General features: G+C 45.3%; 1 protein-coding gene across 1 annotated transcript in view; it reads left to right on the top strand.

Moving 5' to 3' along the window:
• The window catches only part of LOC123356102 (ceramide synthase 4-like), a 51903-nt gene extending 42353 nt beyond the window's left edge, over positions 1 to 9550 (top strand). The window contains exon 10 of the mRNA XM_044999074.1: positions 9122 to 9550. Coding sequence (XP_044855009.1) covers positions 9122 to 9281 — 160 coding nt within the window. The 3' untranslated portion in view covers positions 9282 to 9550. The remainder of the gene's footprint in view (positions 1 to 9121) is intronic.
• The last annotated feature ends 9146 nt before the right edge of the window (positions 9551 to 18696 follow it).

Genomic DNA, 18696 nt, shown 5'->3' with positions numbered 1-18696 from the left:
CCCACCCCCTGCCGCAGCCTGGAGCCTGCATCGAGCACAGAGCCTGCATCCAGACCCCGTGTCAGTGATGCGGCCCTCGGGCCAATGCACTAGTCCTCATGCGGCCCTCGGGGTCATTTGAGTTTGAGACCCCTGGTATAGAGTGATCATATCTCCCCATAGACTTTCATAGACTATCAGGGCTGGAAGGGACTTCAGGAGGTCATCTATTCCAACCCCCTGCTCAAAGAAGGACCAATCCCCAGACAGATTTTTTGCCCCAAATGGCCCCTTCAGGGATTGAACTCTCAATCCTGGGTTTAACAGCCCAATGCTCAAACCACTGAGCTATCCCCCTTTCCTTTGTTTGGTTAGGCTAAACAAGCCAAGCTCTTTGAGTCTCGTCTGATAAGGTAGGTTTTCCATTCTTCTGATCATCCTAGTATCCCTTCTCTGCACTTGTTCCAGTTTGAATTCATCCTCCTTAAACATGGGAGACCAGAATTGCACACCGTATTCCAGATGAGGTCTCACCAGTGCCTTGTATAATGGTACTAACACTTCCCTGTCTCTACTGGAAATACTTTGCTGAAGCATCCTAGGACTTCATTAGCCTTTTTCATGGCCACTTCACACTGGGAGCTCAGAGTCATCCTGTGTTCAGCCAACAGACCCAGGTCTTTCTCCTCCTCTGTCACTTCCAACAGATGCATCACCAGTTTATAGCAAAAATCCTTGCTTTTAGTCCCTAAGTGCATGACCTTGCATTTTGCACTATTAAATTTCATCACATTTCTATTACTCCAGTTTACAAGATCATTCAGATCTTCTTGTATGATATTCTGGTCCTCCTCTGCATTGACTTTGTGTCATCTGCTAATTTTATTCACACACTCCCACTTTTTGTGCTGAGGTCATTAATGAACATGTTAAATAAGATTGGTTCCAAGGCCAATCCCTGAGGAACTCCACTATTAATCTCCCTTCATTTAGGTGTTGGGCCATGCCTAGATTATCTTTAATCCCTACCTCATCCTCAGTGATTAGAAGTCCCACTTCTTTCCTTGTTTTCATTTTATTTATGAGTATAGAACATTTTGCTGTTGGTTTTAATCTCCTTTGCAAGGTCCAACTCTGCTTGGCTTATGGCAGTTCTCACTTTTTCCCTACACTTTCTGACTTCCAAGAGGCAGCTTTCGTTGCTGATCCATCTCATCTTCCATTCCTTGTAGGCTTTCTGCTTTCTCTTAATCACCTGTTTAAGATGCTTGTTCATCCAGGTTGGTCTGCAACCCTTCCCTATGAATTTTTTCTTCTTACTTGGGATGCAGGCTATAGCTAGCTTCTGCTACTTTGACTTAAAATAATTCCAAGCCTCCTCCACATTCAGATCCTTGAGTTCTTCTGTCCAGTCCAATTCCATAAGAATTCCCTTAATTTATTAAAATCAAGGCCCCTAGTTGCAGATCTATTTTTGTTTATCCTTCTATTTAGTTTAAACTGAATTAGCTCCATGATCACTTGAACCAAGGTTGCCCCCAGTTCTTCTGTGAGCTCCTTACTACTCACCAATACCAAATCTAAAATGGCATCCCCTATTGTTGATTCAGTGACTATTTGGTGAAGAAATCTGTCAGTTATCACATCCAGAAATATCTGGGCCCTACTATTATTAATAACACTTGTCCTCCAATCTATATCTGGGAAATTAAAGTCTCTCATAATCACACAATTCCCAGTAGTATTTATTTCAGTAAAAACATTAAAAGCGGTCTCTATCCAGATCCAGATCAGATCCTGGGGGTCTGTAGCACACCCCAAGCATAGCCCAGGGGTACCTCTAGTAGCTTTCTTCCACCAAAGTGATTTTGGCCTAAACAGACTGTTTTATCCATTCCATCATTTCTATTTTTTTTTACAGTCTATCTCATTAATATACAGAGCTTCTCCACCACCTTTATCTTTTTATTCTGTTTTTCCTGAACAGCACATACCTTCAGTACCTGTGTGACAGCCATAACTACTGTTCCTCTGTGTTTCTATTATCCCTTTAATATCTGGTTTCACTTCCTGCACCAGTACTTCTAATTCCTCTATTTTGTCACCCAGGCTCCGTGCACTGGAGTACAAACATCTTAGGTGTTGCTGCTTGACTTCGCTCACACTCCTCACCCATTTGGGTACAGTCATTCTACAGACAGTATCACCTACCTGACTGCTAGTGTCATTGGTATCAGCACAACCTTTCCTCTTGATGTCCATTCTCCTACCCACTGCTGTTCCTTTCTCCATTGCTGTATCCTCTCTACTTGATCTTCCTCCCTCTCAATGTTAAAATCAGACGTGGAGATTACATGAGCATCTCCCCCATGTTCCTAGTTTAAGGCTCTTTTAATCAGTTGTGCCAACCTCCATTCCAGAAGTCTATTTCCCTCCCTATTCAGGTGAAGTCCATCCCATGAGAATAGTCATTTCTCCATGAATGTCTTCCAGTGGTCAAACATCCCAAAGCCCTCCTTATGCCTGAGCCATCTATTGATTACCAATCAGTGAATTCTTTCCTGCTCCCATTAGGACCCTCTTCAGTCTCAGGTCCACATCCCGTATCTTCGCTCCTGGCAGATAGCTCACCCCTCTGTTCTATGGATCCACTCTGGTGATAGGCCTGCCAGTTTTTCTTAGTAGGGAGTTCCCAGTCACATAGACCTGCCTCTTCCTGGTGATGATGCAATTCTCCAGCCTTCCTCCTGTTCTTTCAGGCTGCAAGTCATCTTGTATTTTGTTCTTATTTGCAATCTTCTGTCCTCCTGGGGCTCCAAACTCTGGCTATCTCCATTGACTCTTCCCCTCTTCTTGTAGGGCTTGCCGCTCTTCCCTTCCTCCTGGCCCTCCCACCTTCTGTTAGCGGCTGCTGTGCCCCTTCTTCATTCTCCAACTCAGCAAACCTGCTCCTGAGCTTTGTTTCTCCTTCATTAGCCAGTCTTTTCCTCTGCCTGGTTCTTGTAGTGACAGGCTTCCACTGGCCCCTTTCCTCACCCAGCAGCCTCCCCTCACAGTTCTTCAGTCCAGCTTGCATCTGCAAGTCTTGACATTTCCCTTCAGCCTTGTCTTGCCATCCCTCCATCATCTCCCTGAATCCCCTTTAAAATTCAACCATAGTTACCACCTGCATCTCCAAACTTCAGATCTTCTCTTACATCAGCTCTATCAGGTGGCACTTCATACAAACAAAGCTCTTTTCAGGTACCTGCGCTAAGATCATGTACATGCTGCAGCTTCCACTTCTGGTCCTCTTCATTGTCTCTTGCATTGCTTGGGTCACTACCATTTCTGCCTCTGTGTCCATCATAGTCTTCCCACCTAAAGTCCTGTCAAGGTAAAAAAACAAAACAAAACCAAAAAAAAACCAAACAAACACCAAGACACCACACAATTCCCCTCCCCCTTCCCAACTCCCATGCAAAATCCCCTGTTTACAGCTTTGACTGGACAGGAGGCAGCAGCTGGCTGGGCCAGCGCTGAGCTGAGCCAGCCGGCCAGCACCATGTAGTGACCCACACCGCTACTCCCCAGGACAGGATCGGCCTGCCATTTCCCCACCCCCCTCTGCAATGGAATCGGCCTGCTAACCCCCATGAGCAGGCACAGCCTCAGTATGGAGGTGGGAAGGGGGAAGCCCACTCTGTCTTCCCGCTATTGGGGAAAAAATGCAGCAATACAGGAGGGCCTCAATGGCTGTGCATATCCCATGAAAATCCAGCATTCACTCGGGAAACTAGCGTGAATTAAAAAAAAAATCTGATTTTTCTCAGCCTTAACCATGACTCCAAAATCCTTTTCAGAGTCACTGCTTCCCAGGATGGAATACCTCCCTCCCGCCCCCCAGTAACTGTGGCCAACATTCTTTGTTCCCAGCACTTAAATTTGGCTGTATTAGAATCATAGAATCTCAGGGTTGGAAGGGACCTCAGGAGGTCATCTAGTCCAACCCCCTGCTCAAAGCAGGACCAAACCCAACTAAATCATCCCAGCCAGGGCTTTGTCAAGCCTGACCTTAAAAACCTCTAAGGAAGGAGATTCCACCACATCCCTAGGTAATCCATTCCAGTTCTTCACCACCCTACTAGTGAAAAAGTTTTTCCTAATGTCCAACCTAAACCTCCCCCTCTGCAACTTGAGACCATTACTCCTTGTTCTGTCATCTTCTACCACTGAGAACAGTCTAGATCCATCCTCTTTGGAACACCCTTTCAGGTAATTGAAAGCAGCTATCAAATCCCCCCTCATTTTCTCTTCTGCAGACTAAACAATCCCAGTTCCCTCAGCCTCTCCTCATAAGTCATGTGCTCCAGCCCCCTAATCATTTTTGTTGCCCTCCGCTGGACTTTCTCCAATTTATCCACATCCTTCTTGTAGTGTGGGGCCCAAAACTGGACACAGTACTCCAAATGAGGCCTCACCAGTGCTGAGTAGAGGGGAATGATCACATCCCTCGATCTGCTGGAAATGCCCCTACTTATACAACCCAAAATGCCATTAGCCTTCTTGGCAACAAGGGCACACTGTTGACTCATATTCAGCTTTTCATCCACCGTAACCCCTAGGTCCTTTTCTGCAGAACTGCTGCCCAGCCATTCGGTCCCTAGTCTGTAACAGTGCATGGGATTCTTCCGTCCTAAGTGCAGGACTCTGCACTTATCCTTGTTGAACCTCATCATATTTCTTTTGGCCCAATCCTCTGATTTGTCTAGGTCCCTCTGTATCCTATCCCTACCCTCCAGCGTATCAACCACTCCTCCCAGTTTAGTGTCATCTGCAAACTTGCTAAGGGTGCAGTCCACACCATCCTCCAGATTGTTAATGAAGATATTGAATAAAACCGGCCCCAGCACCGACCCTTGGGGCACTCCACTTGATACCGGCTGCCAACTAGACATGGAACCATTGATCACTACCCGTTGAGCCCTAGCATCTAGCCAGTTTTCTATCCACCTTACCATCCATTCATCCAGCCCATACTTCTTTAACTTGCTGGCAAGAATACTGTGGGATACTGTATCAAAAGCTTTGCTAAAGTCCAGAAATAGCACATCCACTGCTTTCCCCTCATCCACAGAGCCGGTTATCTCATCATAGAAGGCAATTAGGTTAGTCAGGCATGACTTGCCCTTGGTGAATCCATGCTGACTGTTCCTGATCACTTTCCCCTCCTTTAAGTGGTTCAGGATTGATTGGACCTGTTCCATGATTTTTCCAGGGACTGAGGTGAGACTGACTGGCCTGTAGTTCTCTGGATCTTCCTTCTTCCCTTTTTTAAAGATGGGCACTACATTAGCTTTTTTCCAGTCATCCGGGACCTCCCCCGATCGCCATGATTTTTCAAAGATAATGGCCAATGGCTCTGCAATCTCATCGGCCAACTCCTTTAGCACCCTCGGATGCAGCGCATCCGGCCCCATGGACTTGTGCTCGTCCAGCTTTCCTAAATAGTCCCGAACTACTTCTTTCTCCACAGAGAGCTGGTCACCTCCTCCCCATACCGTGCTGCAGAGTGCAACTGTCTGGGAGCTGACCTTGTCTGTGAAGACAGAGGCAAAAAAAGCATTGAGTACACTAGCTTTCTCCACATCCTCTGTCACTAGGTTCCCTCCCTCATTCAGCAAGGAGCCCACACTTTCCTTGACTTTCTTCCTGTTGCTAACATACCTAAAGAAACCCTTCTTGTTACTCCTAACATCTCCGGCTAGCTGCAACTCCAAGTATGATTTGGCCTTCCTAATTTCACACCTGCATGCCTGAGCAATACTTTTATACTCCTCCCTGGTTATTTGTCCAATCTTCCACTTCTTGTAAGCTGTTTTTTTGTGTTTAAGACGAGCAAGGATTTCACTGTTAAGCCAAGCTGGTCGCCTGCCATATTTACTTTTCTTCCTACACATCAGGATGGTTTGTTCCTGCAACCTCAATAAGGTTTCTTTAAAATACAGCCAGCTTTCCTCGACTCCTTTCCCCGTCATGTTATTCTCCCAGGAGACCTTGCCCATCAGTTCCCTGAGGGAGTCGAAATCTGCTTTTCTGAAATCCAGGGTCTCTGTTCTACTGCTTTCCTTTTTTCCTTGTGTCAGGATCCTGAACTCGACCATCTCATGGTCACTGCCTCCCAGGTTCCCATCCACTATTGCTTCCTCTACTATTTCTTTCCTGTTTGAGCAGCAGGTCAAGAAGAGCTTTTCCCCTAGTTGGTTCCTCCAGCACTTGCACCAGGAAATTGTCCCCTACACTTTCCAGAAACTTTCTGGATTGTCTGTGCACTGCTGTATTGCTCTCCCAGCAGATATCGGGGTGATTAAAGTCACCCATGAGAACCAGGGCCTGTGATCTAGCAACTTCTGTTAGTTGCTGGAAGAAAGCCTTGTCCACCTCATCCCCCTGGTCTGGTGGTCTGTAGCAGACTCCCACCACGACATTACCCTTGTTCATACTTCTAAATTTAATCCAGAGACACTTAGGTTTTTCTGCAGTTTCATACTGGAGCTTTGAGCAATCATACTGCTCTCTTACATACAACGCAACTCCCCCACCTTTTCTGGGTTAAAATGCATATTGTTTGTTTGGGTCCAGCTTCCCAAGTGATCCTGATCACACTGAATCAGTGATCTGCTCTCCATTATTTACCACTCCCCCAGTCATCCACAAACTGTATCAGTGAGGATTTTATGTTTTATTACAGGCTATTGAGGAAAGTGTTAAATAGCACACGGCCAAAAACCAATCCCTGCATGTCCCCACTAGAAATAACCCAGTTGATAATGATTCCCCACTTACAGTTACACTTTTAGCTATGTCAATGAGCCAGTTTGTAGTCCATTTAATGTGTGCTATGTTAATTTTGTATCATTCTATTTCTTAATCAAATATCACATGATGCCAACTCAAATACATTACAGAAGTCTCTTTCAACACTATCAACCAAACTTGTAATCTCATAACAAATTATATCAAGTTAGTCTGACAGGATCTATTCTCCATAAAACCATGTTAATTGACATTAGTTGTATTACATTCCTTTAATTTTCTATTAATGAGTCCCAAGCCTCTCCATCATCTTGCCCAGGACTGATGTCTGACTAACAGGCTTTTAATTACCCAGGTCATCCCATTTACTCTTGTTAAATTTTGGCACATTAGGTTTCTTCCAGTCTCTAGAACTTCTCCATTGTTCCATAACTTAATGAAAATCAACATTAATGGGCCAATAAGCTCCTCGGCCAGCTCTTATAAAACTTTTGGATATAAGTTATCCAATTTAAAAATGTTTAAGTTTAGTACCTGCTGTTTAATATCCAACTGTGTTACCACTGAAATCGAAAGTTTTCATCTTCATCATATGACATGACTACACCATTTCCCCCCCAAATACAGAGCAGGAATATTTATTGAACACTTCTGACTTTTCTCCATTATTACTGACATGTTGGAGCCCCAAGGTCTAGTCCCTTGTTTGTTTGTATAAACACAACTTCAACAGAAGAGATTGATACAGAACCACACCTGAAGCACCAATAGCTTGGTGGTCAGGAGATGGGATACCCAAATTACAGTCCCTGCTCCAAATAAGGCAGAGCAGATGTTTGAAAACAGGTCTCCCATATCCCAGATGACTGCCCTAATCACTGGGCTGTTGGCTATAAGGGGAGTAGGGGTAGGGGTAACAGTCTCTCTCTTCTTGTGGCTTTTGGAGAGAGAGAACTGACCTGGTTTAGGCTCCTAATTCCAGGAGAAGGTTCATGGTTGTGGGCCCCAAGCAAAGCACCTCCCTCCAGCCCAGAGTTAGGCACCTAACTACCTTTAAGGGTGGGATTTAGGTCACACACCCCTCTGGGATTTCCTACTGGCTAATTTAGGTAGATCCCCACTCAGCTTGCTGTCTTCTGTGTCCCCCTTTTTTAGGTGCCTAATTCTCCTCATACCTTGTATAGGGAGCCTGGGTGCCCAGTTCCACTGGGCCGCAGGGTACCTAAACATAAGATGTTTCAGCACCTATGTCCTGTTGTGGAACTAGTCCTAAGTGACCACCAGAAAAATCAATGTTCATGAAGGGTTAGCAATCTTGTCCCATTAAAATTAACCAAGTAAAACATACATCCAGTATCTCTGGACACTTCCTGTAATTTTCACACCATCTCGGTTTGTTGCTACAGTAATTTCCTACCCTTGAAAACTCCTAATTATTTCTTTTGGCTTAAACTCCCTTGCCTGTGAGTAAGAGGGCTAATGTGATGTATGAATAGGAATATCAGGTATTAGGGAGGTGGTATTGCTTCTGCATACAACATTGATGGGACCATTCCTGGAATATTCTATTCAGTTCTGGTGTCCTCACTTCAAAAAGATACTGAAGAATTTGAAAGAGTTCAGAAAAGAGTCAGAAGAACGATTCAAGGTCTGGAAAATCTGCCTTACAGTAAGAGATTTAAGAAGCTCAATCTATTTATCTTATTAAGGATGAAATTAAGAGATGACTTGAGCACAGTCTACAATTGCCTACATGGGGAAAAGATTTCTGATAGCAAAGGGCTCTTAAATCTCACAGATCAAGGTGTAATGATATTCAGTGGCTGGAAGCTGAAGGTAGACAAATTCAAACTGGAAATAAGGTACCAATATTTAAGTGATAATTAACCATTGGAACAAATTGCCTAGAGAGTTGATAGATTTTTCATGACTGAAAGTCTTTAACTCAAGAGTGGAGGGCTCTCTGAGGCGCATGCTTCAGTTATGGATGTGATACAGGATTTACTGAGTGAGGTTCTATGGCCTTCCTATGCACTAGATGATCATAATTGTCCCTTTGGCAGTAGAATCTAAGAAATGCATTAATTTTTATCAGACTTTGTATCTTCAACTTTTGCTTATTTTATAAATAGTTTCATATGTCAGGGTGACCTAATTGTCTGTTACCTTTCATTTGCTTTGGACAATTTAAGACATTCATCCAGTGTACAGACCACAACTGGCACAACAAAACTGACCTGAACTTCCACCCAGACCTGGAAGTGAACACTCTGAGGTTGGCCTCTTGCTGTTGCTGCTTAGATCTCATGCCTGTTCTTGACTGAGTTTGTCTCTTGCTATATTGCAGGGTGCTGTATACTTCATTCTATAGTTCCATGGAGCAATACCAGCCCTTCTTCGGCTACTATTTCATGAATGCTCTCCTGATGGTTCTGCAGTTGCTGCACGTCTTCTGGGCCAGCCTAATCATTCACATGCTCTACAAATTCATCAATGGCACGGTATAGCCAGTGCCTGTGCAACCTTAATTCAGTCCCCTTATTGTATGCATTATGATATGGTACAGTCTATAGTTATGGAATCACATACTACTTTTTCCATAAGATCCCCAGCTGCATTCAGGGTACAGAATGGATGTTGCTCAAGGCATGAATCAAGTCTGTGTACAGAAGAAAACTTTTTGTTTGTGGGAGCCCCACTTTTCACAGGTGGTCACTAATTGTATGTTCCCTATTTTTCAGGTGTCTAGCTTGAGACCCTGGGGTCTGACTTACAGACATGGGCACTCACAGGTGCAGCTGATGTCCATGGCACAGATAAAGTGCTATATAACTCTGGAAAATCAGGTCCTAAGCATCTCAGATCAGGCACCCAAAATTAGTGGATCTTTTTTAACCTTAATCTCTGTGTGCCTCAAGCTCCCATCTGTAAATTGGGGGTCATATTCCCTTCATCGCACAGGGGAGCTGTGAAAATAAGTGAATGTTGGTGAAGCACTCAGATACTTTAGTGATGAGTGCTATGGAAAATCCCAGAAGAAATGAATAATTCTGTCTTCTAAGCAGGGTTCGCAGAGAGTGCAGTAATTAAAGCTAGGGGCTACACATGGAACAATGAGGAGAAAACAAGATATCACATAGCAATTGGGCCTGGCTGTCCATCCTGTGCAATGGGGCCTGGCTTCCAGCTGGCTACTGGAGCTGGAGGAGGGTCCCTGGCTGTTCTGCTCCTGCTGCTTTTCCAGGGGAGGGGTGGTGCTGCTGTGGCTGTTGCTCGCACCCCGCCTGGTTCCATTCTGCCTGCAGCAGCAGCTTTCTTGTCTTGTTCCCTAGCTCCAGAGTGTGAGGAGGCCTCTCCTCGGCAGTGTTGCCCCTCCTGTTGTAGGTTTGCTTTGGCTTGGTCGATGTTCTCCCTTCCCCTCTTGTGTGTGTTTGGTCGGTTTGTCCCACCCATATTCCCCTTTTTCTCCTCCTGCCCTTCCCTTTTGTTGGGAAGACAGCTCCCTTGTGCTCCCCTTCCCTTCCCTTTTCAGCTTCCTCAGCCCCTGCCCAGGGAGCCCTTCCCCCGGGGGGGGGGGGACACAGACAGGTTTCCCCCTGCTCCTCCCTCCCTGCTTCTCAATCCCTTCCCCCCGTCCAGTAGAGCCACTGTAACCATGACATCTGGGCCAGCCCCTCCCCAGAGCCTCCCTCTGAGCCTGGGATGGCCTTCCCATTGCACCCAGACAAGCATTGTGGCTGGTGTGCACAGGCTTGAAATGGGAGGTGGCAATGGCAGGAGATGGAGAGTGTCCCTTTGGGAAGGAAGATGGAGACCCAAAGGTGCTGCCACTGGCCCTGCTGGCAAATGCCATCTTGCTTGCTGACTCGATAATGTTGCTTGGGAGATGGTCTGGGGGCGGGGCAGGGAGAGGGGGGGACAGGTGCAGAGTTAAGGGGACGCACCAGGCTGGGGGGCAGCTGCTGCTTTCAGATTTGGAGGAGGCCTCCCCTTTACCATTCTCAGGGGGAAGCTGCTGTTTCTGCTACACCGCATTTAGTGTCCTCAGGAAAGTTCACTGGGTGGAGCTGGCTGAGGGAGGTTTTTTGGGGGGGTGTTATTGCTGCTGTTCCCCCCATTAAAGAAGCTCATGGTGGAGGAAGTTGCCAGTGGGGTTTCCTTGCTCTCAACATCAGTCCCCCTCAGTTGGTGCCAAGCTTGAGATTTCTTCCTTGGTTGCCAGTGGGGTGGACTTTGTGACTGGGAGCCTTCCAAAAAAACTTGGGGGAGATCTGGAACCTGGGTATGACACCAGCTGACCCAGGCAGGGATGACCATCTTCCCACAGATCCCAGTCTTGGTGCCAAGCTTATTTTGATGTCCCCCCATTCTCCTTCTGCACTTGACCCCAGCCCCACTTTGGAGGAGCCTCTTGGTCCTGGCCCTGGCAGCCATGTTAGAGCATGTCATGAGCCAGTTAGAGCATGACTTCCTCCGCTACCTCAAAGGCTGTGACATGACCAGCAACTCTTTTATCTCCATCTGAGAGCTCTCCCTCAAGACCTCTGAGTTCATAGAATCTCAGGGTTGGAAGAGACCTCAGGAGGTCATCTAGTCCAACCCCCTGCTCAAAGCAGGATCATCCCAGCCAGGGCTTTGTCAAGCCTGACCTTAAAAATCTCCTAAGGAAGGAGATTCCACCACCTCCCTAGGTAACCCATTCCACTGCTTCACCACTCTCCTAGTGAAATAGTGTTTCCTGATATCCAACCTCGACCTCCCCCACAGCAACTTGAGACCATTACTCCTTGTTCTGTCCTCTGCCACCACTGAGAACAGCCTATCTCAATCCCCTTTCAGGTAGTTGAAGGCTGCTATCAAATCCCCCCTCACTCTTCTCTTCTGCGGACTAAACAAGCCCAGTTCCCTCAGCCTCTCCTTTTAAGTACACAAATGCCAGAAGTCTAAATAATAAGATGGGTGAACTAGAGTGTCTTGTGATAAAGGAGGATATAGATATAATAGGCATCACAGAAACCTGGTGGACTGAGAGCAATCAATGGGACACAATCATTCCGGGGTACAAAATATATCGGAAGGACAGAACAGGCCGTGCAGGGGGAGGAGTGGCACTATATGTTAAAGAAAGTGTAGATTCAAATGAAGTAAAAATCTTAAGCGAATCCACAGGTTCCATAGAGTCTCTATGGATAGAAATTTCATGCTCTAGTAAAAATATAACAGTAGGGATCTATTATCGACCACCTGACCAGGACAGTAATAGTGATGATGAAATGCTAAGGGAAATTAGAGAGGCTATCAAAATTAAGAACCCAATAATAGTGGGGGATTTCAATTATCCCCATATTGACTGGGAACATTTCACTTCAGGACGAAATGCGGAGATAAAATTTCTCGATACTTTAAATGACTGCTTCATGGAGCAGCTGGTACGGGAACCCACAAGGGGAGAGGCGACTCTAGATTTAATCCTGAGTGGAGCGCAGGAGCTGGTCCAAGAGGTAACTATAGCAGGACCGCTTGGAAATAGTGACCATAATACATTAGCATTCAACATCCCTGTGATGGGAAGAACATCTCAACTGCCCAACACTGTGGCCTTTAATTTCAAAAGGGGGAACTATACAAAAATGAGGGGGTTAGTTAGACAAAAGTTAAAAGGTACAGTGACTAAAGTGAAATCCCTGCAAGTTGCGTGGGCCCTTTTTAAAGACACCATAATAGAGGCCCAACTTCAATGTATACCCCAAATTAAGAAAAACAGTAAAAGAACTAAAAAAGAGCCACCGTGGCTTAACAACCATGTAAAAGAAGCAGTGAGAGATAAAAAAATTTCCTTTAAAAATTGGAAGTCAAATCCAAGTGAGGCAAATAGAAAGGAGCACAAACACTGCCAACTTAAGTGCAAGAGTGTAATAAGAAAAGCCAAAGAGGAGTTTGAAGAACGGCTAGCCAAAAACTCCAAAGGTAATAACAAAATGTTTTTTAAGTACATCAGAAGCAGGAAGCCTGCTAAACAACCAGTGGGGCCCCTTGATGATCAAAATTCAAAAGGAGCGCTTAAAGATGATAAAGTCATAGCGGAGAAACTAAATGGATTCTTTGCTTCAGTCTTCACGGCTGAGGATGTTAAGGAGATTCCCAAACCTGAGCTGGCTTTTGTAGGTGACAAATCTGAGGAACTGTCACAGATTGAAGTGTCACTAGAGGAGGTTTTGGAATTAATTGATAAACTCAACATTAACAAGTCACCGGGACCAGATGGCATTCACCCAAGAGTTCTGAAAGAACTCAAATGTGAAGTTGCGGAACTATTAACTAAGGTTTGTAACCTGTCCTTTAAATCGGCTTCGGTACCCAATGACTGGAAGTTAGCTAATGTAACGCCAATATTTAAAAAGGGCTCTAGGGGTGATCCCGGCAATTACAGACCGGTAAGTCTAACGTCGGTACCGGGCAAATTAGTTGAAACAATAGTTAAGAATAAAATTGTCAGACACATAGAAAAACATAAGCTCTTGAGCAATAGTCAACATGGTTTCTGTAAAGGGAAATCGTGTCTTACTAATCTATTAGAGTTCTTTGAAGGGGTCAACAAACATGTGGACAAGGGGGATCCGGTGGACATAGTGTACTTAGATTTCCAGAAAGCCTTTGACAAGGTCCCTCACCAAAGGCTCTTACGTAAATTAAGCTGTCATGGGATAAAAGGAAAGGTCCTTTCATGGATTGAGAACTGGTTAATGGACAGGGAACAAAGGGTAGGAATTAATGGTAAATTCTCAGAATGGAGAGGGGTAACTAGTGGTGTTCCCCAAGGGTCAGTCCTAGGACCAATCCTATTCAATTTATTCATAAATGATCTGGAGAAAGGGGTAAACAGTGAGGTGGCAAAGTTTGCAGATGATACTAAACTACTCAAGATAGTTAAGACCAAAGCAGATTGTGAAGAACTTCAAAAAGATCTCACAAAACTAAGTGATTGGGCAACAAAATGGCAAATGAAATTTAATGTGGATAAATGTAAAGTAATGCACATTGGAAAAAATAACCCCAACTATACATACAACATGATGGGGGCTAATTTAGCTACAACGAGTCAGGAAAAAGATCTTGGAGTTATCGTGGATAGTTCTCTGAAGATGTCCACGCAGTGTGCAGAGGCGGTCAAAAAAGCAAACAGGATGTTAGGAATCATTAAAAAGGGGATAGAGAATAAGACTGAGAATATATTATTGCCCTTATATAAATCCATGGTACGCCCACATCTCGAATACTGTGTACAGATGTGGTCTCCTCACCTCAAAAAAGATATTCTAGCACTAGAAAAGGTTCAGAAAAGAGCAACTAAAATGATTAGGGGTTTAGAGAGGGTCCCATATGAGGAAAGATTTAAAGAGGCTAGGACTCTTCAGTTTGGAAAAGAGAAGACTAAGGGGGGACATGATAGAGGTATATAAAATCATGAGTGATGTTGAGAAAGTGGATAAGGAAAAGTTATTTACTTATTCCCATAATACAAGAACTAGGGGTCACCAAATGAAATTAATAGGCAGCAGGTTTAAAACAAATAAAAGGAAGTTCTTCTTCACGCAGCGCACAGTCAACTTGTGGAACTCCTTACCTGAGGAGGTTGTGAAGGCTAGGACTATAACAATGTTTAAAAGGGGACTGGATAAATTCATGGTGGCTAAGTCCATAAATGGCTATTAGCCAGGATGGGTAAGAATGGTGTCCCTAGCCTCTGTTCGTCAGAGGATGGAGATGGATGGCAGGAGAGAGATCACTTGATCATTGCCTGTTAGGTTTACTCCCTCAGGGGCACCTGGCATTGGCCACTGTCGGTAGACAGATACTGGGCTAGATGGACCTTTGGTCTGACCCGGTACGGCCTTTCTTATGTTCTTATGTTATGTTCTTATGTGCCCCAGACCCCTGATCATTTTCATCGCCCTCCACTGGACTCTCTCCAATTTGTCCACATCCTTTCTGTAGTGGTAGGCCCAAAACTGGACGCAATACTCCAGATGTGGCCTCACCAGTGTTGAAGAGAGGGGAATAATCACTTCCCTCGATCAGTTCCTATTAATGCAGCCCAATATGTCATTAGCCTTCTTGGCAACAAGGGCACACTGTTGCCGTTGTTTTGCCAGGACCACCTCGGGATCTGGAAGTTGATCTCCAAAGCCAAGTCCATTGTGGCCACTGAGGGTTTAAAGCTCCTTGCTGAATCCCTGTTCCACAATCCATATCTTGTGGCACAGGTGGTGGAGGTCCCCTTGTTGTGCCGGAGGTTGGTCCTGGCAGGTGTTTCCAAAGCTGGGGATCTTCTGGACTACAGGACAGAGTGGAGTCTGGTATGCTCACCCAGCATATGGGGTTGCCCATCCTGCGTGTCCTCTGCCATGTGCTGCCGAGGGAAAAGGCTGCTCTGCCTTCTGCCTCTGTATCTTTCTTCAATGAGTCCTGCAGCAGGGTGTTCCCCGTCCTCTCATCTCCCTTGGCCTGCCAGAGCTTGGTGTTGGGCCCCTGCCCTGCGAGCCCTCTCCTGGCTGCTTTTGAGCTGGCTTGGACTTTCAGAAAGCCTTTAACAGCAAAGGCTCTTAAGCAAAGACATAAGAGGGAAAGTCCTTTCATGGATCAGAAACTGGTTAAAAGATAGGAAACAAGGGGTAGGAATAAATGGTCAGTTTTCAGAATGGAGAGAGGTAAATAGTGGTGTCCTCCAGGGGTCTGTACTGGGACAAGTGCTCTTCAGCATATTCATAAATGACCTGGAAAAAGGGGTAAACAGGGAGGTGGCAAAGTTTGCAGATTATACAAATTACACAACATAGTTAAGTCCAAAGCAGAGTATGAGGAGTTGCAAAGGGATCTGATCAAACTGGTGGCTGGGCAACAAAATGTCAGATGAAATTCAATATTGATAAATGTAAAGTAATGCACATTGGAAAACCTAATCCTGACTATGCATACTAAACAGTGGGGTCTACATTTGCTGTTACCACTCAAAAAAGATCTTGGCAACAACATGGATAGTTCTCTGATAACGTCTGCTCAATGTGCAGCAGCAGTCAAAAAAGCTAAGAGAATATTAGGAACCATTAGGAAAGGGATAGAAAATAAGACAGAAAATATCATAATGCCACTATATAAATTCGCCCACACCTTGAATACTGCATGGAATTGAGGTTGCCCCAGCTCAAAAATATATGTATTAGAACTCGAAAAAGTAAAGGGCAACAAAAATGATTACGGTTATAGAACAGCTTTTCTACAAGGATATATTTAAAAGACTGGGACTGTTCATCTTAGAGCCAATTAACAGGGGATAAAATCATGAATAGTGTGAAGAAAGTTGACAAGGAAGTGTTATTTACCCTTTCAGTTAACACAACAACCAGGGATCACCCAATAAGAACATAAGAACGGCCATACTGGGTTCTGGCCCAGCATCCTGTCGTCTTACAGTGGCCAATGCCAGGTGCCCCAGAGAGAATGAACAGAACAGAGAACCATCAAGTGAGCCATCCCCCGTCACCCATTCCCTGCTTCTGACAAACAGAGCCTAGAGACACCATCCCTGCCCATCCTGGCTAATAGCCACTGATGGACCTATCCTCTATGAACTTATCTGTTTCTTTTTTGAACCCTGTTATAGTCTTGTACAAGGAGGAAAAGGCACTGGGACAAGGAGGCAGCAGTGGGGATCATCTGTGACTGGAACAGGTTTCTGGGGATGGGACAGAAGTGGTCACCGTGGAGTGGAATGGGCAGAAGCCAGGTCTCCTGTACCCAGTCCAATGCTCTATCCACTGCCTCCTGAAGCCCTTATTCACACACAATGTGCTGCAATCAATAGACTTGCCATGGAAGGACCTCGGGGTTTAGCCCAATGTGCTCCTAGTGCTAGGAAACCCTTTTGTTTGCTTAATTTCATCCCGTTGCTCCAAACCGTGCCACTCTCCTCTTCTACCCCCAGACCAGCACAAACAATTCTTCCTCCTCCTTGGAACTGAGGCTCTGCATAGCCCAGCCAGCTGCAGAACGCTCTTTTTTCCTTCCCTCCGGACCCATTAAACAGGGATTTGTTACCCTTCTCTGAACCTAGAAAGGAAATATGTTCAGGGGCCCCAGCTGTCACAGCAGGGAAGCCCAAGCAAAACCACAGGCCAGCAAGTCTTCAGCCCCCTCCTCGTGTCTAGCCCAGCTGTGGGTGTTTGGAAGGTAAATCCTCCCCACCCAGGAACTTAATGTGCTCCTTTGACCTCAGGCTGCTTCATGACCATACAGCCATTCCTGAGTCGACTAGGATTGTCCCTGGGTCACCCCTCGAGTGAGACAGAGGGACAATCAGAGACAGTTTCAAAGAGAGATTCTCCAAAGGGCAGCCTGGGAGGACACGAGAAAGGGTTTGCTAAAGCCCACAACCAGAAATGGCAGCTGGACTCGTCATCCGGTGGCTCAGCTGTTTCTTGTGCAGCTTTCCATGTATTATCGCCTCTGATTTAAAATGTCTCTCTCCTGCAGCTAAAAAATGATGCAAGAAGTGACACAGAAGAAAGTGATGAGAGTGAAGAGGTGCAAGAACAGAACAAAAAAGAGAAAAATGGGACCACGCATTTCAGCAACGTCACAAACAATTGCAGCCTAAGTAACGGCTACTGCTCTGAAAGCAGCCAAAGTAATGTGGCCCAACAACTAACTGGCAGAGCCCATCTCACTAATGGGTGTGCTGATGCTCCAGAACTGCTGACTGCCCCCGTCCACAACAAAGCAGCCCAGTGGCCTTAGGAACTGTCATGCTCACTGTGTAGACCTATGGGGATTATGGTGACCAGCTGTCCTGATTTTATAGGGACTGTCCCGATTTTGGGTTTTTTTTCTTATATAGGCTCCTATTACCCCCACCCCCTGACCTGATTTTTCACACTTGCTGTCTGGTCACCCTAGTGAAGATACAGCCATTTGGCTAGTTAGTTTTAAGACTAGCAACTAAAAGTTGCAAATCTTTTAACCCATAAGACAATGATGTATTCTTATTGCAGATAAGTATTTTCCACAAAACTGATACTGAGCATAACTAATGCCAGAGCCATGCTGAAGAAAGGCGCATGTCTCAGGCAGATACTTCCCTTCTGAAGTAGGTACATTACTTAACCAATACAGCCTTCTTCCTCGCCTGTGGGAGTGTGGGTTTTGGGTAGTTAAAGAAGTAAGTGTTCTTAAGCAATTCCCAATTATCATTCATGCTTTTCTGTTTAAATTCTTCCTCCCACCTGATTCAGCTCACAATTGTTTTCAGCTTTTTGAAACTGGCCCTTTTAAAGAGCCAAGTATATCTCAGGTCTGGACTTCATTATCAATGTGATCAAGATGTGATCACTTGTATCTAAGGTACCAGTAAGTTTTAGTTCTGTGAGTAATTCCTTTTTATCTGTCAGGATGAGGTCGAATATAGAATTGCCCTGGGTTGGATGCAACACTTGGGGTACGTCCATACTTACCGCCGGGTCGATGGGTAGCATTCGACTTCTCGGAGTTCGAACTACGCATCTAATCTAGACACGATAGTTCGAACTCCGAACGCGCTCCTGTTGACTCCGGAACTCCACCACCCCGAACGGCGGTTGCGGAGTCGACGGGGGAGCCACAGACTTCGATCCCGCGGCGTCTGGACAGGTAAGAAGTTCAAACTAAGGTAGTTCGACTTCAGCTACGCTATTCGCGTAGCTGAAGTCGCGTACCTTAGTTCGACCCCCCCACCCTAGTGTAGACCAGGCCTTGTTGAGTTAGGAAATTGTCATCTATAAAAAAATTAGAAATTCCAAGAATGTTTTAGTCCTGGTAGCATAAGACCTCCATCATATATCACTCAAATTAAAGTTATTACATTATAACTAGGTGTGTAAGGAGAGGTCA

The sequence above is a fragment of the Mauremys mutica genome, chromosome 24 (genome assembly GCF_020497125.1).
Source record: "Mauremys mutica isolate MM-2020 ecotype Southern chromosome 24, ASM2049712v1, whole genome shotgun sequence".
Classification (NCBI taxonomy): Eukaryota; Metazoa; Chordata; order Testudines; family Geoemydidae; genus Mauremys; species Mauremys mutica.
Note: the sequence above shows the minus strand (reverse complement) of the source record. Positions and strands in the feature narration are given on the sequence as shown.